Consider the following 27,021-nt stretch of genomic DNA (forward strand, 5'->3'; position numbering starts at 1 on the left):
AGCAATTTGCATTAACAATGATAATACTGTATACATATATATTAGATTGATAATATGAGATTTTATATAATTTGTAAGTGAGGACTATGGAGAGGATGCACACAAGTTTTGTAACCAAAGATAAACAATTTTATAAAACATGGGACTTGTCAATGGTTAGACAAAGGATTTTATAAAGATGTATTACTGCTGGATGGATTTAGGATGATGTAACGAAATGCCATAATATAAATTTACTCAAAATTTAGAATATCTCACATAAAATGAAGTATTGATAGTCAAAGAAGTGTTTAATAATGATAATAATTGTATACATATATATCAGATTGATAATACGAGATTCTATATAATTGTAAGTGAAGATTATAGTGAGAATGTACAAAAGTTTTGTAACCAATTGACACACTGTATGAAACTGGAAGATGGTTTTATGTTTTTCTGTACTTGTTTGTTTAAAAATAAAAAAATGTGGTTTTTAAAAAGTAACTTGCATTACGTTATCTATTAATCCATAAGCAGGGGGGGGGGGGTTGCCCCCCAAGAAAGAGCTATTGTTGACTTCTGACTGGCACAAGGGTGGAACAACCCAAAGTAGATGGAGTCAAGAATTCAGCCAGGCCAGGACATAATCTCACCTTGATTTAATTTAAATTTATTTAAAAGTGGAATAAATAACATCAGTGAGGTCTCCCCCCCCCCTCAATTTGTTTGATACATTTTTTTTCCTGGCCCATGAAAAATTATAGTTTGATTACAACTCCAGGAATAGTTCAGGAGGAAGGGGGGGGGGGGACCAGAAACACCAAAATCTTACAGGATGCAGCTGAAGCCCTGTAGGCACCCCTGTTTCAAGTGGTCTGATCCATAAAAGCTTAAAGGTAAAGATTCCTCTCGCACATATGTGCCAGTTGTTCCCAACTCTAGGGGGTGGGGATCATCTCCGTTTCAAAGCCAAAGAGCCAGCGCTGTCCAAAGACGTCTGCATGGCCATGTGGCCGGCATGACTCAACGCAAAAAAGGCGCACGGAACGCTGTTACCTTCCCACCAAAGGAAGTTCCTATTTTCCTACTTGCATTTTTTACGTGCTTTCGAACGGCTAGGTTGGCAGAAGCTGGGACAAGTCACGGGAGCTCCCTCCATTACGCGGCGCTAGGGATTCGAACCGTGGAACTGCTGACCTTTTTGATCGACAAGCTCGGCGCCTTAGCCCCTGAGCCACCGCGCCCCTAAAAGCTTGTGTGTTCTTCTCTACAGTGATCACAACCTCTGGATAGTTTCTGGCTGATTCACGTACCCTTATTGGTCAAAGTAAATTGAACTTTTAGTATTCCCACGGAAAAGCAGAGAGCAGGACGGGCCCTCCTAAAGATAGCAGTAGAACCCCAAATGAGATACTCCCGGTACCTCGATCTGCATTGTCTTTGGCTGGATGACGTGGATTTTGTTCTTGTAGCCACACCACACACTCTCGTACACCACAGCCATGCAACGGATGGAATGATGGGTGTGGCCTAGATCCATGAGGTGGTAGTTGCTGAGGTCCCACTGGCCATCTAGAGGAAAATGGGAAGAGGAAGGGGGAGGAGAAGAGAAGAAGAAATGTCTTGAGAGTGGAATCCTCGGGAGCAGGGGTGTCAAACTCAAAGTGCTTAGATCTGCCCCGGAAACATTGAAGGACCAGCCCGCGGCGCCTCTGCCAGCAAAAAGCAGAGCTCAGGAGGGCCGTGCAACGGTCTCCTGCAGCAGTCTGCCAGCGAAAACGGAGACCGGGAGGACTGCACGCAGCTCAGGACTGTGAGGTCCCAGTGCCCTGGGGGCTTGAGGGCTGGGCTAAGCACTTGCCCTCCAGTGCCTGAGGCAGGGATGGCTAGCCTTTTTCTCCTTGCGTGCCGAAAGCACATGCACGGGTACACCGACATCTATAATGCAATGTGCGCACACCATCACCACCCCGTGTGCACCCCTCCCCCTACACATGTGCACGCCACTCCCCTGTGCTCCCCCCGCCCCGTGCATGCACAGGCAACCCCCCCGCGTCCCATTTTGGGCCTAGCAGGCCTCCCTAAAGCCTTCTGAGACGGAAAACGGGGCACAGGGGACAGGCATCCCCCCCCCTCCCGGCCACGCATGCTTATGCATCTCCCGCGTGCGTGGCAGAGATCTGAAAATCAGCTGGCCGGTGGGAGGAGCATGCGCATGCGCAGTGGAGCTGAGCTGGGGCGACGGCTCATGTGATAGTGCTCCATGTGCCATCTGTGGCACATGTGCCATAGGTTTGCCCTAGGCCCTTGATGCAGCCTGCACCACTTTCTGGGGGTCCTCTTGAGTGGCCTGAGAGGGATAGGAAGGCTTCTCTGGAGGATAAGGCTTTGGCACTCTCCCTGGTCTTGCCTTCCTCCTCCACTGGAGACAGTGGATTCCCCCAGGCCGCCATAGATGCCCCCGACACGAGTGAGATGTCATGGCCATCCTGCCCCCCCTCCACCTTACCTTCTCCCCGGTGGAATATGGCAAGGGTCCCATCTGCCAGAGCCACAAGAACTCGTCCTTTCACATGCCTACATACAGAGAGGAGAGAGGAACATAATTTTTGAAGTTACATGTACAAAATCTTTGAGGTGGAACAGAATGATGTGTATTTGAAAGTTCTGCCGTATGATAACCGTAGAAATTTGGCATCCTAAATATCTTTCTTTTGAGTGAAAAATAACAGCAAAGTAAGCAATAGCAGTAATGCAGGGTGTAATATAGCTTTTTTGAGATTGGAGCTGGTATGTAAGAAACCACCCAGAATCAGACAGGTGAGCCAGGCAGTGTAGAAATTTGATAGATAGGAGAGAGGAAGAGAGACAGAGGCAGAGAGAGGCATATATGAGAGAGAGAGAGAGAAAGAGAGAGATGAGAGAGAGAGAAAGAGAGAGATGAGAGAGAGAGAAAGAGATGAGAAAGAGTCAAAAAGGTGAGAGAAAAAGGAGAGAAAGAGAGAGATGAGAGAGAGAGAAGAGATGAGAAGGAGAGAAATCAGAGAAAGAGAGAAAGAGGTGAGAGAAAAAGGAGAGAAAGAGAGAGATGAGAGAGAAAGAGAGATGAGAGAGAGAGAGATGAGAGAGAAAGAAAGAGAGAGATGAGAGAGAAAGAGATGAAAAGGAGAGAGATCAGAGAAAGAAAGAGGTGAGAGAAAAAGGAGAGAAAGAGAGATGAGAGAGACAAATAGAAAGATGAGAGAAAGAGAGAGAGATGAGCGAGAGAGAGAGAGAGATGAGAGAGAGAGAGACAGAGATGGAGAGAGGTAAGAGAGAAAGGAGAGAAAGAGAGAGAGATGAGAGAGAAAGGAGAAAGAGATGAGAGAGAGATGAGAGAGAGAGAGACCTTAAATGCAAATATGCACGCTCTGATTCTTTTCATTTTATTTTAACAAGAAATATCATCCATCATTCCATACATATTTATCCATAAAACACCCAAATTCATCTTGTCTACTTACACCAAACTTAGTACTGAATCCTTCAACTTGATGGAATGTAGGCACTTCTTCCAGTTTGATACTGCTGAGTGTACATATAGCCTGGCAAGGAGGGAATATTAGACAGGATTAGGTTGACAGTGGAGTGGCAGCCTCTGGATAATCTTCTTTCAGTTCAGAAGCTAAACAGGCTCAAGTCTGGTTGGAATTCTTTGGCAAAAACCTCAGCTATAAGCCAGATCTGACATTGAAAAAAAAAATCTTAAAGTAAGCCAATGGCAAGTTGCAAAAAAACCTACAAAGACTAAGAAATTGTCACAAATAGAGACAAATAGAAGGAGAGCTTGCTTTTTACCTAGTTAATGTCACTGCGTTAAATTGTTTGCTAGCCTGAACTGACCAATTGAAACTAAATAGTTAAACTGAAAGAGTTACTGCGCAGGTCATAAGGTCTTATCTGACAATGATGTACTGCGCATACTTATCTTTTTTATTACTTCACACATTCCAGAGACTTCTCCTTCCCTTTTGATCTTTGTCCGTCTACCAGGAAACTGGGAGACGGAATTGCTTCTATCAAAATGTAACAATTAGATAATTTTGTTTTATTTCCATTTATTATTTTTATATTAAAGTTTGTTTTTTATTAGAATATGTTTTCCGGGATTTTATTTCTTTTCTTCGCACCTTAAAGATAATGCTGTTTGGAAACGCCGCGGTCTAAGCCTCATCTAGTTCAGGGTGAAATATCTTCCCCTGACAGTTAAGATCGGTGTTTTTCAAATAGAGCAACTTTAAGATGCCTACACTTCAACTCCCAGAATTCTCCAACCAGCATGAATTAAAGTCCATGCATCTTAAAGTCACCCAGTTGGCTTTTATTCCTAAGGGGAAACTAGAACTCACAATCTCCTGGTGATTGGCTCAAAGTCATCCATCTGGCTTTCAGGCCTAAAGCGGAACTAGAACTCACAATCTCCTGGTGATTGGCCCAAAGTCACCCATCTGGCTTTCAGGCCTAAGGCAGGACTAGAACTCACAATCTCCTGGTGATTGGCCCAAAGTCATCCATCTGTCTTTCATGCCTAAAGTGGGACTAGAATTCACAATCTCCTGGTAGTTAGTCCAAAGTCACCCAGTTGGCTTTCATGCCTAAGGTGAGACTAGAATCACAATCTCCTGATGATTGGCTCAAAGTCATCCATCTGGCTTTCATATCTAAGGTGGGAACAAAACTCACAATCGCCTAGTGATTGGCCCAAAGTCATCCAGCCGGCTTTCATGGCTAAGGTGGGACTTGAACTCATGGTTCGACTAGACCAAAGTGTCTCTCCCACTGAGATCTGACGGCATTAGTAATAGAAGTGCTGTGAAAACAAAGCCTGAGATTCCTACCAGCCGTTCTGTGCTCCAAGCCACATGGTGGGGGCGGCACTGGTGGTAGCACCCACTGCATTGCCATTTGCCTCTTGATCTGGCACCGCCGCGCTCGACTCCGTTTTTGGATGTCCATTCTCACTGGCAGAAAAAACATCCCTTTTTAAAGTGTCTGATGGTACAAGGGGAAAAATGCTTTATACAGGTAATCCTCACAATTGGGACCAGAGTTTATGTTGCTAAGCAAGGTAGTTCTTTAGTGAGTCATGCCCGATTCTATGACCTTTTTGCTATGGTAGCTTAAGTGAATCATTGCAGTTGTTATGCGAATCAAGCGGTTGTTAAGTGAATCTGGCCTCTCCCGCTGATTTTGCTTGTAGGAAACCGGGTGCAAAGGTTGTGGATGACTATCAAGTGACCCTGGGATGCTTCAACTGTCATAAATAAACTACTCAACGGTTGTAAGTTGAGGTCTACTTATACCTGGCCAAGCTTTTGTCAGAATATTCATGAACCGGCAGAGACATGGTATCAAGGTCAGCCAATGAATAAGCCTTAGTAGCAAGGTCAGCCAATGGGAGCTGAAACAGTTTGGCATCTAGGCGTGGCTTAGCTCTGAACAGAAACTAAAAGAGACATGCTCTGCATAGCCTGCGTGTGTTTGAACCTGCTTACAATCTCTCCCCACTACCACGTTGGAAGAATCTGCTGCTGGTATTGTACATTTATTCATGCATTGTTATGTATATAAAGAAGTTAATGAAATCTGCTGAATCAGTTATCTCTGTGTGCTTTCCGGATTGGATTTTTGCAACAAACTCTGACAGCTTTAACATGGCATTCTCTCTTCCGCAACTGAATGCCCCTTTCCCATCTGTTCTAATTCGTTGCTGAGTCCCTGGGACTTTCCAGGACAAGGACAAGCAACGCCTCTTTTACCTGTTCTGCCTTGCAGGTGCCTGAGCTGGAGTCGGATCGGTAAACACATGTTCTGTAAGGGGGCCAGTCCGGACGGGGGCTGGCTCCATTTCGTTCACGCCGTTCTCTGGCACCTCCGTGGCTTCAGTGGCCTCCTCGGTGGACTGGGATGGATCGATCCTACCATTGCACGTTGCAGCCACTTCGTCTAAAGGCAGGATGGTGACATTAAAGATGAAGGAAAAGATGAACAAGAAGAGTGGTCACTTTTAACAGATATTCGTCCAGCAATTAATAGAGAAAATAAGCCCCAGCCCCCAAAAAACACATCATAAATTTTAAAAGGCAAAATCATTCAGAGCTGCCGGGAGTCCCGTAGGATATAAATTTTAAAAATTAGGATTGGTCACCTAGCCAGCTAGATATCTAGACTGGATTTGGCATTTTTATCTAACTATCAAATCAGATAGGCCAATGTGATTATCTATTCCCAACAGTGTGAAGGGACAGCTGCCAGTTCTTTAGCTGATGTTGGCCTTTATATGCCAATTGCTAAACAAATAATTCCCCCACCAGTGTCAAACCATTCACTAAGGCTGCATTACTATTACTATTAGTCTTCTCATCCTTCCTATCACCCATCTCCTCCCACTTATGACTGCAGGACTGTAACTTTATTGCTTGTATCCTTACGATTTATATTGATATTGTTTCCTGATTGTTTATTTGTACCCTATATGACTATCATTAAGTGTTGCACCTTATGATTCTTGACGAACGTATCTTGTCTTTTTATATACACTGAGAGCATCGGCACCAAGGACAAATTCCTTGTGTGTCCAAATACACTTGGCCAAAAAAGAATTCTATTCTATTCTATCAAATTCTGCCTAAGAGGATGTTGTAATGTATTAATGTAGCATGTATGCAGATCCAAGCGGTGGGGTCTTTTGCAATTGACAGGTGGGGATTTTGCATTATTATTAAAACAATTTGGTAACTTGAAGGAAAATGAAAGACGATTTTAATTGTCATTTAATGGGGTTTCAACCAAGAAAAATAGCATCGTAACTGGATTCCGTTTGCCAGTTAGAAAGATAAAAATCATCTCTATCAGAATATTGATAATCAAAAAAGCACAATCTACTGCCAACCAATATTTATCCTGAATATTTCAATGGCCTTTTTTTCCTCCACTAAGATCATCCTGATTAAATCCAAACTCAGGGATGGTTAGCTTAAACCCTGTGGAAGTTCAATTAGTCATTTGGGTCAATTAATGGGTATAGTTGTCTCTGCTTTCTTTTTCCCCTCGATAGGCAGGACACATTCATAATTTTATCCATATGATAGCTCTGGACAGCAAGATTGTATTAAGTACTGAACTATTTGGGTGACCTATTTTAATTCTGTACAGTTAAAGTCGTTCTAGTAAAAGAACCGTAAACAGGCTTAATTAAGTAAAAGCAAGATGAGGAAAAAAAAGATCAACTGCCCTTAAAACATTTGGAAACATACTTTGTCCTTTATCCAACACGGGGGTGTCTCCACGGGAGGAGCAATTGCTACTAGGAACATTGCAACGAGTTGCGCAGCCAACTAAAGTGATGCCTGCTAAGACGCCATCTGTTCCCGAGGATTCCTCAGGATTCAAGTCCCTTTCCAGAAAGATTTCTCCAGGAGGATAGTCCGTTTGACAGGCCGCTGCAAAGATAGCAGGAGGAACAGCACTTAAACTTATATACCGCTTCACGGTGCTTTACAGCCCTCCCTAAGTGGTTTACAGAGTCAGCCTATTTGCCCTCAACAATCTGGGCCCTCATTTTACCCACCTCGGAAGGTTGGAAGGCTGAATCAAGCTTGAGCTGGTCAGGATCGAACTGCTGGCAGTCAGCGGAATTAGCCTGCAATACTGCATTTTAACCACTGCCCCACCAGGGCTCCTAATAGCAATAGCACTTAGTCTTATATATCGCTTCACAGTGCTTTTACAGCCCTCTCTAAGTAGTGTGTAGAGTCACCCTCCTGCCCCCAACAATCTTGGTCCTCATTTTACTGACCTCGAAAAGATGGAAGGCTGAGTCAATTAGCACTGAAACTTATATACCGCTTCATAGTGCTCCCACAGCCCTCTCTAAGCGCTTTACAGAGTCAGCCTCTTGCCCTCTACAATCTGGGTTCTCATTTTACCGACCTCGGATATATGGAAAGCTGAGTCAACTTTGAGCTGGTAAGAATCAAGCTCCTGGCAGTGGGCAGAGTTATCTGGAAGATAAGTGGACTTCAACTCCCAGAATTCCCCAGCCAGCAGGCAAGGTCAGTGTGCCACATCCATGGAAAGCAATCTCAATGGTATTTTAAAGGTCCGGCAAATACTGTGAATTTAGTCCTGCGTATCACCACTTTTCCAGACAAAATACCCATTCCATTTCCAAAAGATTAGGATTTATATTTGGAAACAAATGAGAATGAAAGTTACTTCATATTCTGGTTAAAAAAAATCATCTCATCTCTTAAGACAGGGTCTTATTTTCTTTTGACCCCCGAAATGAGCGCTTGGCCTTATTTTTGGGGAGGTCTTATTATTCTAGAGGTGCAGGAGGTGGTGAGCGTGGTCACCTCATGGCTGCTGCTGTGTTGCAATATTTTCGGGGAGGGCTTATTTTCGGGGGAAGGGATTGTTTTAGTGCATGCGCTCAAAAGCCCGGCTTTCTGTGCATGCGTTTAAATATTTTTGGGAAGGTCTTATTTTCAGGCAACGGCTTATTTTAGCGCATACACTCAAAAGCCCAGTTGGGCTTATTATCCCAGGAGGTCTTATTTTCAGGGAAACAGGGTATGTCTAGCCAAACCAAATTTAGGCTTGGATAAAATGTTAGTGGTTAAGCTAGTTTCCCTTTGACTTAACAATACACGTTTCCAACGACTAGGAGGTCTTTTTTCCCCAAAAGGAAAACTAACAGACACTAGACACCAAGTCCCAGCCTCCATATTAAATTTCAACCTTGCCCATACAGGTCTGTATTGTGCTTTATGGAAGTAGGGGAACAGGTTTTTTTTAATGAATGTTGATTCTAGACTGCTATATTATTCTAACTCTACCTCTAATGAATTACCAGCTTTGAAAGAAACATTCGAACATTTATAGACCAATGCAGCATTATCCACGATAGGAAATGACAAGCCTTTGTAAGCCTCCAGAGTGTCCTTGTGGTGAGATGGGTGGAAAATAAATTTATTTCTTTTAAAAAGTCCCCAAGATCTGCCCTCACTTGCCTGGAATGCTGGAGATGCAAAGGACATGGGCGTTGCAAACTGTGAAATGATCCACCACCGTTCCTGGTTGGTTGGCATCGATGATAACCACTTTGCTAGTAGATAAGGTGCTAGTGAGGATCCAGACTCTACTGGATGTGGCATCCATCTCATGTAGTTCTTTGGTCTGCAAGAAAGCCAAAGGTAATGGGTACGTGGCTGAGTGAAAAGCGAAGAGTGGGAAGTTGCACATTGCACCAGAACATCCCTTCCAGAAAGATAAGAGAAAGAAGGAGGAAGTACTCCTCCTTATCAAAGAAATTATACAATAAAGGAGTTTGGTTTAGATGGTTATTGCCAGAGGGAATGCTGATCTTTTGGGAGGGAAATAGGATCAGAATTAATACAGTGAAGGAGGCTGAAGCCTTCGTTAAAAAACATTTCTCTCTCCTACAGGACGAACACAGGGAAGGTAGTGAAAAGAGTAGCAAGGTACAAGATATGAAGGAGGGGGGGCTGTGGCTCCACCTGGGGACAGGGAGAAAGGAGCAATATCGAAAAGGCTCAGGTCACAAAAATAAAAGTATTTGAAATATTTGTAATTGTTCATATACTAGAAAGTGATAAAGGAGAAATGATTGAACACATGGTTGACACAATGTAGAATAAGATTCTGTTTTTTGCTTATCTTTTATATGTTGTTTTTAATATTGTAAAAATTGTGAGATTTGGAGGGATTTCTACCACTAGCATGGGAGCTGGCAAAATTTTCTATGTATCCCCTTACCTTTCCCCATAAATGTTTAAAAACCAATAAAATTATTTTTTTTAAAAAAAAGAACATCCCTTCCAGGACTTAACATGCAACGTGACTTTATCTTTCAGGAAGATATTGCTTTATACTAATTATCCAGTCTAAAAAAAATTCAATTTGTTTTATATGAATTATACAGCACTGGAAAAAAAAAACCCGAATGCCTACACAAGGGCAACCTTAAACACTCAAAAAACCATTTGAACCCGTTTCCCACAGAAAAGAAAACTCCGGGATCCACAAAACTCCTTCCTGTGCCTATTTCTTCAGCGACCACAGAACTAACATATGTAGTTGAATTAAACGTTCTGTTTTGTTCTGAAACTTTTCTTTTCTTGGATTTAATCCTGGTTGGCCTACCGGGGGTTGAAAAACTCAATAAATCACGTGCCAGCAAGTGTCGCGCATTGGCAGTTGTGACGCATATTTTGAGCAACGGGGAGCCGCAGCAGAGGGATGAGACACCCACATGCAGCTCCAGAGCCGTGGGTTGCTGACCCCTGGCCTACACATATGAACAGAGTCAGCTGTACGCCCAACCTTTTTCTTTTCTGGAGAGGTGTGGTTGCTCTTCGTATTCTCTCCTTCCGTCTCTCGATCACAGGTTAGTGGGTCACATCCCGGATCAGGCTTTTGACCATTTGCAACATCCGGTTCCACTCCGGGCTTCCAGCCGGTCAGATTTACACCAGCTGCACACCATAACTGTAAACGGAAAGGAGAAAACATGGGAGATCAAATGCAGGCTTTTTTTTTTTTTTTTGCACCGGTGAGCCAATAGGCTGGGGTTCACAACAATGATAGGAATAGTGTCACAGTGAAATGCTTGAAGAGGGGGACATGATAGAGGGGACATAGTAGCAGCGTTCCAATATCTCAGGGGCTTCCCTAAAGAAGAGGGAGTCAAGCTATTCTCCAAGCCACCTGAAGGCAAAAGAAGAAGCAATGGGTGGAAACTAATCAAGGAGAGAAGCAACTTAGAACTAAGGAGACACTGTTTCCTAACAGTGTGGAATGGCTTTGCCTTCAGACGTTGTGGGTGCTCTGTCACTGAAGGCTTTGAAGAAGATACTGGACATCCCCTTGTCTGGAATAGTATAGGGTCCCCTGCTTGAGCAAAGGCCTGGACTAGAAGACCTCCAAGACCCCTTCTAACTCTTTTATTCTGTTATTCTATTATTCTGGGTCAACCTATTTTCCAAAGCATCTGAAGGCAGGACAAGAAACAATGGATAGAAACTATTCAAGGAGAGAAGCAACTCAGAACTAAGGAGAAATTTCCTGACAGTGAGGACAGTGGAACACCTTGCCTCCAGAGGTTGTGAGTGGTCCAACACTGGATGTTTTTAAGAAGAGATTGGACAGTCATTTGTCTGAAGTGGCATTGGCCTGTTCCTCTTATTGCACAGGGTCTCCTGCTTGAGCAGGGAACTGGACTAGTAGACCTCCAAGGTCCCTTCTGATTTTATTCTGATTGATTGATAGATGTCAAGACTTCTGATTTTAAAAGAGTGATTCTAAAAGATTTCCACCCATCAGTGACCTGGAGGGTGGAAATCTTCCCACTGTAAGAAGGGGGAAAAAATTGTCCACGCTTGATATTACCTTCATGGTAGGGTCCTTCTCCACTAGGGGGCGACAGTAAACAGGCACAGGGACATTTTTCATCCGGTTATCTTCTTGGCCACCGTTGGGACTCAACTGTTGGGGATGAAGAGACAGCACAGTTCATTCTTGACACAGAGCTGTGAGTTTCTATGGCAAGAAAGTTGCTGGAGGTTTTGGGAAATGTTGATTCTCGTCATCTTCAGGTGACAAGCTTAACCACGTACTCCCATCTTACTAGAGGGATAAATGGAAGAAAATTGACCAAAGAAGTAAAGTTGCTATTTTAAACATGCTTTCTAGTAAGCGCCACTGAAGGCAGTGGGACCCTGAGCAACCATTAGTAAGTATGGACTGTACATTGCTTAAAATAAGGAAATAATGAACAAAACATTAGGCTTTTATCGAAGTCCAAAATTTTGTGGTTTGGCAGAAAAGCATGATCTTCAGTTTTGCCGTGTCTGAACACAAAATTTTGCTTTTAGAGCCCAAATATACACACGCTTATAAAATCAACTTGAACCAATCAATCTATTTCAAAATGAAGAATTTTTTTCACTGAATTTTCTGGACTGTATATACAGCCTGTTAACGTGGAGCCGTGGTACCACAGTGGTTAGAATGCAGTATTGCAGGCTAACTCTGCTCACAGTCAGGAGTTCGATCCTGATCGGCTCGAGGTTGACTCAGCCTTCTTCCATTCTTTACAAGGTTGGTAAAAGGAGGAGCCAAATTGTTGGGGGAAACATGCTGGCATTGTAGACCAGTAGAGAGTGCTGTAAAGCATTGTGGGGTCATATATAAGTCATCTGCACCTCTATAACTGTCTGGTTTGGTTCTGCAACCCAACAAGACAGACACGGACTTCAGAGGCTAATTAGAACTGCAAAAGAAATAATTGCTACCAACCTGCCTTCCACTGAGGACCTGTACACTGCACGAGTCAAAAAGAGGGCCGTGAAAATATCTACAGACCCCTCGCATCCTTGACATAAATTGTTTCAACTCCTACACTCAAAACGACGCTATAGAGAACTGCACACCAAGACAACTAGACACAAGGAGAGTTTTTCCTCAAACGCCATCACTCTGCTAAACAAATAATTCCCTCAACACTGTCAAACTATTCACTAAGGCTGCATTACTATTACTATTAATCTTCTCATCGTTCCTTTCCCCCATCTATGACTGTATGACTAACTTTGCTGCTTGTATCCTTGCGATTTATATTGATTATTTCCTAGTATGATTTGATTGCTTATTTGTACCCTATGACTATCATTAAGTGTTGTACCTTATGATACGTGACGAATGTATCTTTTCTTTTTATGTACACTGAGAGCATCTGCACCAAAGATAAATTCCTTGTGTGTCCAATCCCACTTGGCCAATAAAGAATTCTATTCTATTCTATTCTATTCTGTGCTATTCTATTCTGTGCTATTGCTGTTACGATCATTTATAATGTACTGTATTGAGGGTAAAGGATTGGGAATAACAAAAAGGAATCAGTGTGGAAAGGGAACAACACAATTCCTGCCCAGAAGGGCTCTGCTGACACATCTACCTAATTGTCACATCTTCCTGTCTCTCAGCTAAGAAACATTGTGCTTCAACCACAATAATACACAGGCAAACAATCGATACAAACTCAAGGTAAACTGCTCCAAACTCGATTGCAGAAAATATGACTTCAGCAACAGAGTGGTCAACACCTGGAATGCTCTACCCGATTCCGTTGTTACAGCCACAAACCCTCACAGCTTCAACCTCAAACTGTCTACCGTGGACCTCACTCCATTCCTAAGAGGTCCGTAAAGGGGGCGTGCATAAGTGTACCAGCGTGCCTTCCGTCTCTGTCTTACTGTCCCCATTTATCTGTATTTACTTCCTTTGTTCATGTTTATGTTCATACCTATACTGGTTATCTTGTACATGTTTGACAAACAAACAAACAAACATCACCTGTTTGTATTTGGCTGGCAGGCTCCACCCACAGGCCTGTAAGCGGCCATCATCATTCCGGACGTGTTCGCGGACTTGACGGTATTGCTCGCGCTTCTGCTCACGACGTGCCGATGACGTGCAGTCACTGAGGAGAGAAGGATCCGGAGGAAGACAAGGAGAGACAAAGGCCAACCGGTATGGTGCAAAGGTGCCTGCCGTCCATCACATGAACACGGAAGTGCCAAAGAGCTCAAATACAGGTAAGGAGGGCGGGCGGGCAGGTGGGCCCTCCCAAGCACCGTACCAGAACGGTACCCGGTACTCCCAGCAGGCACCGGTACGCCCGTATCGGGGCATACCATCAGCAACCCACCCGTGCATGTGCCCTACATGCACTGCCATCCACGCGGAACAGCTTCATGGAGGCCACTCCACAAACCCTAGCTACCGTGCCCCTTCTCTTAGTGGCAGCCGCAAAAGGAGCAGCAGGCACAGGGACGCTAGGGCTGGCAAGGGTGTGCCAGAAATGGAGACAGAACCTCCGGCCCTCTCTGGATCATCTGATCTGCAAGCCGCGGGCTGAGGTTAAAGGGCCTCCTGCACCTCAAAAATAATAAGACCTCTCCGAAAATAAGGCCAAGCGCTTATTCAAAAGAAAATAAGACCCTGTCTTATTTTTGGGAAAACATGGTGGGCATAAATTGTGCTATCGTATTTTTCCCAAAATATGACCCAACCGGAAAATAAGCCCCAGCATGATTTTTCAGGATTCACTTAATAAAAGCCCTACCGCCAATATAAGCCCCGGTTAAGATCATCAGCTAGGTGGACCCATTTGGTACCGTATTTCCCCCCAAATAAAACTCTAACCAGAAAATAAGCCCTAATGTGTCTTTTGGAGCAAAACATAATACAAAACCTGGTCCTATTTTTGGGTAAATATGGTATCAGACTCCTCCTGTTTTTTTGGGGGGGGGGCGGGGGGGTTGCTAACTTAGTTTAACTCAGCTGTTCTACAAAAGCACACACTGCTAAGGAGCCAAACTTACTCATCTGGGAAAAACTCAAGAGTTCGGTTCCCGGCAGAGATTTGACACAGGGTGTGACTGCGACGCTGGCTTAATCCAGCTGCTGTGGGAGATTTGTAGTGGATGTTGACTGATGGGTAGCTCCTTTTTGCTGGTGGAGGGCTAGAGGAGGAACTGAACAATCGGCTGAAGCTGGGGAGGGAGAAAGAATGCAGACAGAATAAAGGCAAGGTGTTATGAATTCCAAATCTGACACATTTCCTGCTCAGAACAGGCCTTGGGCAGTGTAGGTCTTTTTTGAGGCTCCTCAAGGAAGGTTCCCTACTTGCTTGCTTAGGCATTGACAGATGATGTCTTAAATTAGCACCTGTATTTTAAATGCAAGCTAGGAAATAACCAGCCACGAAAACTGACCTGTGCGAATCTTTGGTTTATTAACTGTGTATACTCACAATAAGCAGAGAACCTAATCCATTATCAATAAGATAAGATGATTTGCATTTGACATCATTCCTCCTGTCTTTATTATATGCCTACATAAAGGTTGTTAGAACCCTCCTTAGGTAAGTAAAGCCTGAGGCCTCTCCCCAATGCTATTCAGGGAGCCATTTGCAAAAAAAAGGCTGCTGTCTGGGTTTTAAGGGAAGCCCTAATTAAATCATGAGCCTCGAGCCAAGCGTCAAAAGAAATCCAGTTATTTATTAGGAGCTTATGTCTGCAGTTACCCAAGAGAAGCCAGCTCTGACCCCACATAATTTACAGCCCCAATCATGACCCTGTTTCCCCCTCCCGCCAAGGTGAGTCATTAATCACATTCGCCAATGGGGCAATTTCACGGGTTGTAGAGACCACTCCCTTCCAGCAGTTGTGAGTAACCCTGGGATACAGCCTTGAGAGAGATAAGTCTGGAAAGTGCACCTTTTTTTGCTGCTGTGCCATTTCATTGGTTTCCCATCCCTCCTTTCCTATGGCAACTCGAGAGCAGGCAAGGGATGCTTTGCGAGTTGACAGCTCCCTTTACAGATTATAAATGCCAAATATTTTGGATACTATACTTCAAGAATATCCTATGCACCCAAATCTCTTTGCTGAACATCTCACAAGTAAGCACTGCTACTTACAATTGCCAAATGGTGGATTTTTTCTTCTCCTGAACGGAAGGATGTTCTCGGGAGGCCCTGCAGACGAACAGAAATGGAAAATTCAGAAATGGCAGATGACAAAAAGAGGTATTGCCTACCCTTCCATCACTGGGTAAAGTCACATATTCAGCTGATTTTCTGGTGGTCACAATGACCCTTCCCACTGCTATTCATTCCTTTAAATGCCTTGCCTAAAAGAAGGAGGTGGCCTCACTAGATGTGCAGGTGTAAAACATCTCCTCTCCAAGTACAGCAGTGTTTCTCAAAAACTTGGCAACTTTATTGGCTGGGGAATTCTGGGAATTGAAGTCCACCCATCTTAAAGTTGCCAAAGTGGAGAAACACCGAAGTAGAGGATCAAAAAGGAGAAAATTGGGACAAGAGCCCAGTTTGGCATCATCCTCTGCTGAATTATATCATCTGTATGTTGTGTTTCACCTTATTGATGAAAGTTTACCTATGGTTACCCGCTGCCTAGTCACAGCCCCCAACTTAGCACAGCGTGATCAACTGAGAAGTCTATATCCCCAGGTAAATGCTATTACTGGTTATGTGGTGCTCCGAAGTCTACTGGTAGCCTATTTCAAATGCCAGAACTAAAAGAAGCCAGGGAGCAAAGGAAGTCTGACATTTCGGCAGGCATCTAGTAATTTAGCTGTTCATCTTACTTGTGAAAATGTGAACAGTTTTTAGGGCCACTGGGTCATAGTTTATGTACTTGCTCACTTTACTTCTTTAGTAAATGTTACAGGGAAATCACCAGAACTAAATTCTTACTGTTTTTTTTTAAATATGGCCACTGATCCCTTCCTGCTGGGCTCTGTCCAAGGTTCTGAAACAGGATTGTTAGCCCTACAAGGAGGAGAGCCCCTTTGAACCTCAGCATCCATTCAAACTACGTTTGCACATAACCAGCTGAAACTTCCAACACTAAGGAGAGATTCCTGAGAGACCTGGTGATTCTGGGGAGGAGGGCGGAGGAAGAACAGTGAAAATCAGAAAAAGAAAAGTGGGTTGGGAAAGGAAAGGGAGAAATACAGGCAGTCCTTCACTTACAACCATTCATTTGATAACAGTTCAAAGTTACAATGGCAATTTAAAAAAAAATGCGTAATCAAACCTCACATTTCAGTTTTAACAGCATCCCAACTGTTCTTGCAAACCAGCCTGTATGTATGAGATCCTGGGGTCATATGGTTAGCATTTGCAACTTTCCCAGACAGAAGAGGTAGAAGATCTGACTCATATATTATTCAATTTATATAGATAGATAGATAGATAGATAGATAGATAGATAGATAGATAGATAGATAGATAGATAGATAGATATAATCTATGAATATATATATTCATAGATTTTCACGGGTGTAGGTATTCGGGTCTTTTCACGGGTCTTGTTGTATTCGGGTCTTTTCCCGTGTAAGATTGAGATTTCGGCGAGGTCCCACTCGCCATCTTCAGGCTGATGTTTTCGGCTTCGTGCTTGTGAGAGTAAGGCTTACCTCGCCAAAATGTTGCCAAGACAATCTCAATCTTACACTGGAAAAAGACCCGAATACAACAAGACCAGCATACCTACACCCGTGAAAATCTACACATACATACATACATACATACATACATACATACATACATGCCGAATCAATGGGGGAAGCTGAACTTGATTAATAATGGTATAATTCACTTAACCACTGCAGTGATTCACTTACAAACTGTGGCAAAAGAGGTCGTAAAATCAGACGAGGCTCAGTTAACAATCACCTTGCTTAGCAGTGGAAGCTCTGGACCCAATCGTGGTTGTAAGTATAAGAGATACTTGTAGCTCAGTGTTGGCAGTAATGGAAGCCACTGCTTGCTTCAGATGTACAAATCAGTGCAATGTGTATAGCACTAGCACTTAGACTTATATACCACTTCACAGTGCTTTTACAGCTCTCTCTAAGCAGTTTCACTGAGTCAGCATATTGCCTCCAAAAGTCTGGGTCCTCATTTTATTGACCTCGGAAAGAGGGAAGGCTGAGTCAACCTTGAGCCAGTCAGGACTGAACTCATGGGAGTGGGCAGACGTAAGTCTGCAATGCTGCATTCTAACCACTGCGCACCATAAAAGGGGGGGGGGGGAAGAAGTAAGACTTATATACTGGTTCCTGGTGCCCTACAGCTCTCTCTAAGAGGTCAGCCTCTTGCCCCCAACAACCTAGGTCTTCATTTTATCGACCTGGGAAGGATGAAAGGCTGAGTCAACCTTGAGCCGGTCAGGATCGAACACCCGGCAGTGGGCAGAGTTATCCTGCAATACTGCCATTAACATTAAAAAAAAACCCTCACCCACCTCTAATACTGCAACCAGAGAGGCTGATGCTCACCTGATCATCTCCGTCCACCTGACAGCCTCCTGCAGCTCCATCAACCTTTCTTTGTACTGGTTGCGCTCCATCAGAACGCGGGCCATCTCCACCCGGGTGAAGCGCCGTCTCTGAGCAATGGGGATGTTGTCCTGCAGGGGGGAGGAGGAGGACTTCAACCCACGGGGGGAAAGGGAAGGGGGAAGGAGATTAGTACAACGCCAAAGGAGGAAGTCAAAAACATCAGTTCCCTTTGACTTTTCTGGTTAATCCCACCCTCCCAGAAATGGGTTATTACTTGTAGGTTCTGAAAAATTAGCCCCAAACCTATTCAGAAGAGACTAGCATTTATTTAACTACAAATTTAACTACAAGGCAGAAATGTTTACCTATCGTGTTTCCCCCAAAAATAAGACAGGGTCTTATTTTCTTTTGACCACCCCCCCCCCGAAATAAGCATTTCGCCTTATTTTTTTGTGGGGGGAGGATCTTATTATTTTTGAGGTTCAGGAGGCGGCGAGCCTAGTCACCTCATGGCTGCTACGGTGTTGCGCGCCGCTGGGCCTGCCCCTCTTTTTGCAGTGGTCATTAGCATGATAGAAATGATGCGGTGGCTAGGGTTGTGGGAGTGGCCGTTAAGTAGGGGCGTGTGGGGTGCATGTGGCATGTTCCCCCTCACTTTTGCCCCCTCCAGCCTTGCCTCTTCGCCTCGTGTTGTTTGCGTGGCAAGCAACCAGAGGAAATGGCGGGGACTGGCTTCCTGCACATGTGTTTAAATATTTTCGGGGAGGGCTTATTTTTGGCCGAGGGCTTATTTTAGTGCATGCGCTCAAAAGCCCAATTGGGCTTATTATCCAGGGAGGTCTTATTTTGGGGGAAATGGGGTATGTTAGGGATGTTACCCTAGGCTTGGCTTGGCAATGTATATAAGCTATGATTACTTTACTGTTACTTTAAATGCTTAAGAGATGTAATTGGTTTGTTACCTCAAGCAGCCATAAGAGGGAGCCAGAATGGCTGTTAGCTCTCTGTTTTGTTAGACGCTGGTTGGTGTATACTGAGGTATTGTGGTTTGCTACTGTTTAGCTATACTTTGTGTGTTAGACTGACTATTTTTGATAACTGAATTACTGAACCGTGTATGACTTGGACTGTTAACTGGATTCTGAATACCTCTATATTTCTACATAGTAAACTACTATATTTTTATACTATTCAAAGTCTCTGTATGCTGGTTTGTGCGTGTTATTCCATATCACTCTCATTACGCTTCTCTGCATACTCGCTCTCCTAACGGGGAGCTTAATTACTTAACAGGGTATTGGCAGCAATTTTTTTTTTATTTTAGATACAAAAATATTCCAGGAGACTTTGGCAGACTGTGTTTCCACATCTAGATCACACCAATCAGGTTGCTTAAAAGTGGTCCAGCAGTTTTCTGGAAGAAAATTTTCTCGACATAATTCCTGCTAGCCCAACCAAGAATCACCAGCTCAGCAAAATCTTAAGGAGAAACAGAATGTCCTCAAAATCCATGGAATGGAATTTTTGCACCAACCTACTTAACAGATTTTTTTCTGCAAGCTAATATTAACATCCAGGCTTAATTTCCTGTCTTCAGATATTAGTAAGAGTTAGTTGGTTCAAATTAAATTAAGTTAAATCTACCCACTGAACAGCTTTAAACCCAGAAGAGGGATAAATGCTGAAGGAAAGACTGTTTAAAGCAGTAGACAGAAGGATCTTAACTGTGATAGAAATAAAGACCTTAATTTCTATACAACTATGGCTTAGATACAGCTCAGATCCTCTCCTGTATCATATGCTCATTCTTATCCATGCATTATATTCAAATGTTGAAATATCTAAAAATAATTTCACAGATAGCTTGGTCTGATCAAGGATCGAGATGAGTAGCAGCGTGATTGTTTTATAAGCGCTTGCAATTTAGTACTTATGATGTCTTCTTATTCCATCACACACGAGATATTGGAGAGAATTTTGCATCAGAAAAAGAAAAATGCATACATGTGGGTAGAAAATAACCGTGTTAAAGAGAAGACCAAAGAAACATGCTATTAGTACACAAAATTAAATCCAGCCTTCTTAGAGCATTCATAGGGTGTGTGTGAATTGGATATTACATTATGGTGCATGCATTCTACAACTATTTCACATATACGGTTGGTGTTTTTTTTAAAGCCACTGACTCTTCTGCATGAGGCAGTATGGGACCCAAAAAACAAAGGAGGAGGAGGAGGAGGAGGAGGAGGAGGAGGAGGAGGAGGAGGAGGAGGAGGAGGAGGAGGAAAGGATTAACTCTTAAAGCACCCTCCTATAACTACTATTCAGTTTTTCTAGAACAGGGGTGTTAAGCTCGATTTCATTGAGGGCTGCATCAGGATTTTGGGGGTCAGGGGGGCCATGGCCAGCTCAACTTCACTCGGATAGGGGAGCCTGTGGCGGGCCAAGAGCTCTGCCAGCGAAAACAGGCTCCCGAGCTCCATTTTCGGCTGTGACGGCCTCTTGCAACCCTCTGCCAGCAAAAATGGAGTTCGGGAGGAACGCATGCAGCCCTCGCAAACTCCGTTTTCATTGTTTCCACAGCAGCCCTGCAGGCTAGATCAAAATACCCTGCAGGCCACATCTGGCGCTTAGGCCTTGAGTTTGACACCCCTGTTCTAGAGGGAGTCTTCCTGGTGTTTTCAATACACTCAACCTATACAGTGAATGTCATTCAGGAATGACTGGTTGACGAGTTACCGATTCCCATCATCATGAGACTACGCTCCACCACAGTGACTATGGATATGGCAATGCTCCCATGTAAATGCGCAGTGACGTCATAATTTCAGGGTCATTATTCAAGGAAATGGAAAAGAAAGACCCTCCCTTCCCCAAATCCCCTCATTCCCTAGGCATTTTAATAATGTAATATACCAATTCTGTACAGAGATAGCCGCTTACATCCTCCACCTCTTCTTTGGGTTCTTGGCGGGCAACGATCACCTCCGATTTCACTCTGGAGGGGAAGAAGAATGAAATTTATGAAACAAGTCCAGAGGTTATATTTGCGGGATCGCATCCTGCCCCATACATCCCTGCGACCAATTCGCTCTCACAGAGAGGGACTCCTCCGGGTGCCGTCCGCCAAACAATGCCAGCGGGTGACGCCCAGGAGTAGGGCCTTCTCTGTGATGGGCCCGACCCTCTGGAACGACCTCCCCCCTGACATTAGAACCATTACTGATCTCCGCTCCTTCCGTAAGAAACTCAAGACCCACCTGTTCCAATTAGCTGGCCTGGCCCAATCACAATTATGATCTAATCCCTCGACTCTCCTGGCCGGTTATTTTAAATTTTGGGGTATTTTAATTTGATTTTAATCTGATTAATTTTTGCACTATTGTACAGACTTGTGTTTAATTTGTTTTTATGGGGTTTTGTAATTGTTGTATATAATGTATTTTATTCTGTCTGTACACCGCCCCGAGTCCCCTTGGGAAGAGGAAGCGGTTGACAAATCCAATAAATGAATGAATGAAAGGTTACACAAAGGCAGAACAGGGGAAAAAAAACACCCTTGAATTTCCAATCGTCAGATGGGCTGGTTTCTTTCCTGCCCCCCAAATTTAAGAAAAGTTAGTAGTCATCTTTGCATCATCTTGAGAATAGTTGGAAGACAGGAAGTGTCTCTTAGGAAACTACATTTAATCCACATGCTTTCTAACAGATAAAGGAAGGAAGGAAGGAAGGAAGGAAGGAAGGAAGGAAGGAAGGAAGGAAGGAAGGAAGGAAGGAAGGAAGGATAATGAGAGTGAGGGAAGGTCTGAGGGAAGTCCCGCCTTGGCACTTGGCCACCACAGGTGCCCCCAACCTGAGTGACTTTGAGCTGGCCACGCCCAGCCCAGCCACGCCCATCCCCGCCACACCTACCCAGGCCTCCCCAAGGTCAAACACAACCCTGATGAGGCCCTCAATGAAATCGAGTTTGACGCCCCTGATCTATGTCAACCCTAGTTGACATAGTCCCACCTGAGAATTGAAATAGTCCCACCTGAGAAATGAATCCCAAAAGATAGCCACTCACTTTTTAAGCTCTTCCTCCAGTTCCTTGATGCGGGCTTCCATCTTGGATTTTGCCTGCTTCGCTGCTTCCAGCTCTTCTTTCAACACCTCCTGTTCTCCTGTAAGCTGGTCCACTTTTGCAATTAAGTCATTCTTCACAATATTCAAAGCATTTCTGCAGCACGGCAAGTCATAGAAAGGAACAGAAATATATTCAGCCTCAGACTACGGCTAGCAACCTAGGAAACACTTTTAGGAAAAGATGTCGATCGGTAACATAAGGAAACAATGGGATATTGTGGAGAGTCATAGATAAAGCATAAGGTATTTAAACTAAATCCTGAATCTTAATTAGTTGGACTCCCTTTGTGCCAAGCTATCAATGCTACGAAAATGAACAGACTCCAGTCTTTCTTAACCAGGTCACTAAATTGTCAGCTATTTATTTATTTAAAAGGTAAAGGTTCCCCTCACACATATGTGCTAGTCGTTCCTGACTCTAGGGGGCAATGTTCATCTCCGTTTCAAAGCCAAAGAGCCAGTGCTGTCTGAAGACATCTCCATGGTCATGTGGCCGGCATGACTAAATGCCGAAGGCGCACAAAACGCTGTTACCTTCCCACCAAAGGTGGTCCCTATTTTTCTACATGCATTTTTTACATGCTTTCGAACTGCTAAGTTGGCAGAAGCTGGGACAAGTAATGGGAGCTCACTCCGTTACGTGGCGCTAGGGATTCGAACCGCTGAACTGATGACCTTTTGATCGAGAAGCTCAGTGTCTTAGCCACTGAACCACTGCATCCCTAATATTTATGATTTATAATATTTATTATACGCTAGTATGGCAAATATTACTAATATTTATTTATTTAGCGTATGGCAAATACATGGACTTATAGTAGCTCAAATGTTAATGTCCACTCCACCCAGCCATTCAAGGACAGAGTGGTCTAGGTTGAAAAAAAATCAGACATTGGGCCAGTCTAAGCTCTTGATGGACATTGGGACACTATGTGGTGGATATTTTGTCGAGGAGCACCAAAGTCACACTAAGGGATAGAGACAAAACCCCACTTGAACAATGAGTCCTGGCAGACATCATGCTGGCAGACACCAGAGTTGACCAAAGCTTGTGAGGAAGGTCAAAACGTGGCAGTTTTTGTGTAGGGACATCTATATAACTGCCTGTATCTGGCCGTTCAGCAGCCCATTTGGCTTTCCACTGTGTGTTGATGTCAAAGTTGTTAGACAGCTGTTGGGCGAGTGCCAGAGAGTGCTTCCTAGATTGAAGCCTGCCAATTGACAGATGAGGAAGATCAGCTATTGTCAGCTATCATCCTTCCCAACCTGGCTATGGGTGTTGGGAGTCCACCAATATCTGAGGCCACAGGAATAACAAAGACTGGGGTACGGGCTAAAAATGTTCTTCATTTCTGCCTTTGCCAATTGATTGGGTAGGTTGGGTCAAAAAAGATGCTAAACCCCATTGGGCAAAGATATCAACAGAATGGAGCAATCAAGGACAAGATAAATTGGACAAAACCAACACACGCAGCACCTCGTCAATTAGGAACTCATGCTAAAGTCACAAGGAAGCAGGAAAGGGAGAAGTCTTACTTGGTCTCTAGCAGCTGTGTATTCTCCATCAAGAGATTCCCCACTTCTTTGCCCATTCCTGGGGGAGGTGGGGAAAAAAAAGCCATACAAATGTTGACACATACACTTTGGCAAAAAGAAAAGAAATAACTTTCTGGTTCAAAAGCTTCTCATTAGTTACAAAGAATGGAAGGAATGGTATCAGAAGATAAGTTCCATTCATCCCCAAATTTCCTTTGGAAGATAAGGTGGAAGATTATTTTGGGGGGCCTGAAATGCTGGACTGCAGATTTGCTGCCTATATTCTAAATAGCTGTCATTTTTTTTTTTAAAAAAGTCTAGCTAAGGACCAGTTCAAACTACACTGGGTAGTTTTCACTCTGGATTTAAAGAACCATGGTTCTGCAAAGGCAGAACGGGGCAGAGGTCAACACACAACATTCATTAACTCTGGGTTCATGTTCTTGTTTAGCCCAGAAGCAAACTGAGCATCATTCACAGTCTAAAGTATTTAACAGAATCGGTGCAATATTTTTTTAAAGGAGAAAATGACTAGATAAGCTACTCTTCAAGGAAAGTTGATTCAAACAAGGAATAATTGTAATGAAAATTTTCTTTGGAGCTTAACAGCCAATGGCAACCCCTTCGGTGATCGGAAGCTATGCAACCTTGGTCTGGCCATTCTCTGGGCAGAAAACCACTAAGGAATGAAGGACTATGAGCCAGGCTGGGAAGTCCAAAGAAGCTTGCCAGAAAAACAAGAACAGTGGCAAATCACCTTCCTACTGTTGGCAAGAACAAGTAGCAATTTGTCTGTGAAGTTATCAAGAGCTTATATCAAGGGAACCTTAATTTGCCTTCTTCACAGGTCAAAACACCTTGCCAACCTTGGCTGAATTTTAAAAAAATACTAATTGGGATTGGTCCTGGTTTGCCTCTAGATCAGAAATACATGGAAAGAAATTCTGGCAGATAGGCTAGACTGAGAAAGCAAGAAAAGTTCTTAAAGTACAATCATCTCTCATTTCCATACTTTCCCCAAGAAATGTACATGAAGGTGATCATGAAGTCCACCAAACCTATGCTCAACTTGAAGGAGACCTCATATTTCTACTTCAGGATCTCATTGCTAAATTGGTCCAACTATTAGAAGGCCTTCAGGTTCTTCTAACTTTCATCTGGCTCTTTTTTTAACCTAATACTTCGTTGACATAAAACGTTCATTCAACCGGAGGACAACTGCTCAATTTATCAAGGCCCCTGAAAGATCTGTATTCTCATGATATTGAATCGCTTTTTCTTGAAATCTAGAGGTATATACAGTACTGACAGAAGGAATTCCACAAGTGCATTCCAAACATGGCAGTCTTTAGTTTTTGAGAATTTTGAAGGGTTTTCCCACCAATAACAACCTTTCTCTTCCAAGTGTTTGAATAAACTGAGATGCTACCTCGGATTTAGATGGACCTCAACAGATGGAAGAGTCATTTGGTGGCCTTGGAACTCCCTAAGCTTCATCTAAGGTAAGTTCTACAAACAAAAGCTTCCCGTGGATGGTCCTATCCTTGCAGCCAATTAAATTGCATTGAAGTTCATTCTTTATAGGGCAGCGTTCACTTCAAAGCACTGAGAACTCAACAGAGAAGAAACGAATTTCTTCTATCACAAAATGGAAGTGGTAGTACTTTGAATCATTCCGTCCCAATTCCAGATGTTTAAAAGAAGAGGTCTTCTAAAGATCAATACACAGCCAACCTCTGCCAGCATCCAAACTCTCTTCTACTTCACACTGCGTAGGAAAAATAAACTGGGGTTTTTTTGTTTTTAAATGCGGGGTCTGTTTAGGGTTCTTTCATGGGACAAATGCACACTCAGGACAAATGAAAAGTTAACAAGAGAATCACGGGAGCATACAGAGAACACATCACAATACATCGGGGCAATGCACAGACCTTCTTCCCACAATCAGATGGAGATGAGTTAGAGATGGCAGAGGAATGCCCACTTCCCAGGGAGAATGGAAAAGCAGCTGCAGTTGTGTTAAGAGGACATGAAGAGATTAGTCCCTTTTGATGTTTCAGGCAGCATTTGATCTGCACGCAGTTTCGTAGGGCACAACCAAGAACTAAATCTTTGGGGGACATTAACAAGGAGCTGCTCCTGGTCTTGCCTTTTCCTTCCGAGTCCAATCTGGCTAGTGGAAGAGTCCAAGTATGATGCGTTTTACTGTTTATTCTAGCACTCCTTGAACATTCAGAGAGAAAAGGTGAGCCTAAAGGTAGCCAAAGACAAATTCCTTGTGTGTCCAATCACACTTGGCCAATAAAGAGTTCTACATTCTACAATGGGGCCTCTTGTAAGAATGCGAGACTTGGTCCATGCCATCCAATCATGATATTTAAGGCAGATTTTTGAACGCAAGTTTCTTTAGATATGACCTCCTCCAATTTACAATAGAAAGATGAGCTTTTAATCAATAATAACACTAAACAAATAGGAGTCGGATATCTCAGCTGCCGCACCAAGAATCATCTGGTCATCTCTGAGTAGAACTCTTAGAATTGCCTGTATTTGAATATTCTTTTTCTTTTTTTGAAAAAAAAAAGATCTGCAATGAAAGTGACCTGATGCAGTTTCAAACTGGCGGTGGAAAGAAGCTATGATAGAACATCTCTCTATATAAAAAAATTAGCAATTTGGGAAAAAGCCTCTTTTATTCCACCCCACATTATTTTTCTGAAATGTGTGATTTGGTGCACGAGTCAGGAAAAACTGCCCAACGAATTGCAAGGAAGTGGGCTGCTTAGACAGATCTTCCCATCAGCTTGCTCCAGGAGCAGAGTTTCCCAAAGAAAAAATGGAAGGGGAAGGACCCATTGTATGGCTCCCTCTTGGAAGCTGCTTGAAACATCAAAGTGGGTAACCACCTAAGTCCCAAGAGAAGAGGAGAGGACAATAATACCTCCTAGATGATGGCAACTGAAGAAGATCTGCTTCTCAAGAAAAAAAGCACCTTCATTACCATCACAGGAATCAATACAAAAAACATAAACCAAGTCCCAAATGGATCCCAGAAAGAAGACAAAAAAGGATGAAGAGATGCCAAGTGAAAGGAAAAGGGAACACCCATAGGTTTTAAAACTGGCTTTCGCCTTACCAAAGAAATCATCCCGTACTATGAAAGTCATTGCATATGAGAGAAGAGGAAGCAAAGGATCCAGAGGGGAAGAGATACAGGAGAGAAAAAAAAGAGGGGAAGGGGAAGGGGAGGGCAGGGAGAGAAGAGAAAAAAGCAGCCATTAAATACAACTCAGCAAATGGTGATAACAGTCTTAGCACGTATGTGTATGGGGAAAAAAATCATTTACATGACAGCAAGGCAATTCTTCACCGGTCTGATCCAGCTAGCAGAAGGACCTGCCTCTTGAGTGAAAACCAATCAAGTGACAACTCCTGAGGCCA

At 43.5% G+C, this 27,021-nt stretch overlaps 1 protein-coding gene across 1 annotated transcript in view; it reads right to left on the reverse strand.

Moving 5' to 3' along the window:
• Positions 1 to 27,021, reverse strand: part of MAPK8IP3 (mitogen-activated protein kinase 8 interacting protein 3) — a 68,381-nt gene that overhangs the window by 8,228 nt on the left and 33,132 nt on the right. The window contains exons 10-26 of the mRNA XM_081965961.1: positions 26,717 to 26,734; positions 23,581 to 23,638; positions 21,986 to 22,138; positions 20,836 to 20,917; positions 17,917 to 18,068; positions 15,530 to 15,586; positions 14,430 to 14,600; positions 13,399 to 13,525; positions 11,434 to 11,529; positions 10,369 to 10,533; positions 9,036 to 9,201; positions 7,278 to 7,463; positions 5,781 to 5,967; positions 4,860 to 4,982; positions 3,486 to 3,566; positions 2,492 to 2,559; positions 1,406 to 1,554 (exon numbers count right to left, since the gene is read on the reverse strand). Coding sequence (XP_081822087.1) covers positions 1,406 to 1,554; positions 2,492 to 2,559; positions 3,486 to 3,566; positions 4,860 to 4,982; positions 5,781 to 5,967; positions 7,278 to 7,463; positions 9,036 to 9,201; positions 10,369 to 10,533; positions 11,434 to 11,529; positions 13,399 to 13,525; positions 14,430 to 14,600; positions 15,530 to 15,586; positions 17,917 to 18,068; positions 20,836 to 20,917; positions 21,986 to 22,138; positions 23,581 to 23,638; positions 26,717 to 26,734 — 2,039 coding nt within the window. The remainder of the gene's footprint in view (positions 1 to 1,405; positions 1,555 to 2,491; positions 2,560 to 3,485; positions 3,567 to 4,859; positions 4,983 to 5,780; positions 5,968 to 7,277; positions 7,464 to 9,035; positions 9,202 to 10,368; positions 10,534 to 11,433; positions 11,530 to 13,398; positions 13,526 to 14,429; positions 14,601 to 15,529; positions 15,587 to 17,916; positions 18,069 to 20,835; positions 20,918 to 21,985; positions 22,139 to 23,580; positions 23,639 to 26,716; positions 26,735 to 27,021) is intronic.

This window comes from Natrix helvetica (assembly GCF_964273705.1).
Source record: "Natrix helvetica genome assembly, chromosome: 13".
Classification (NCBI taxonomy): Eukaryota; Metazoa; Chordata; class Lepidosauria; order Squamata; family Natricidae; genus Natrix; species Natrix helvetica.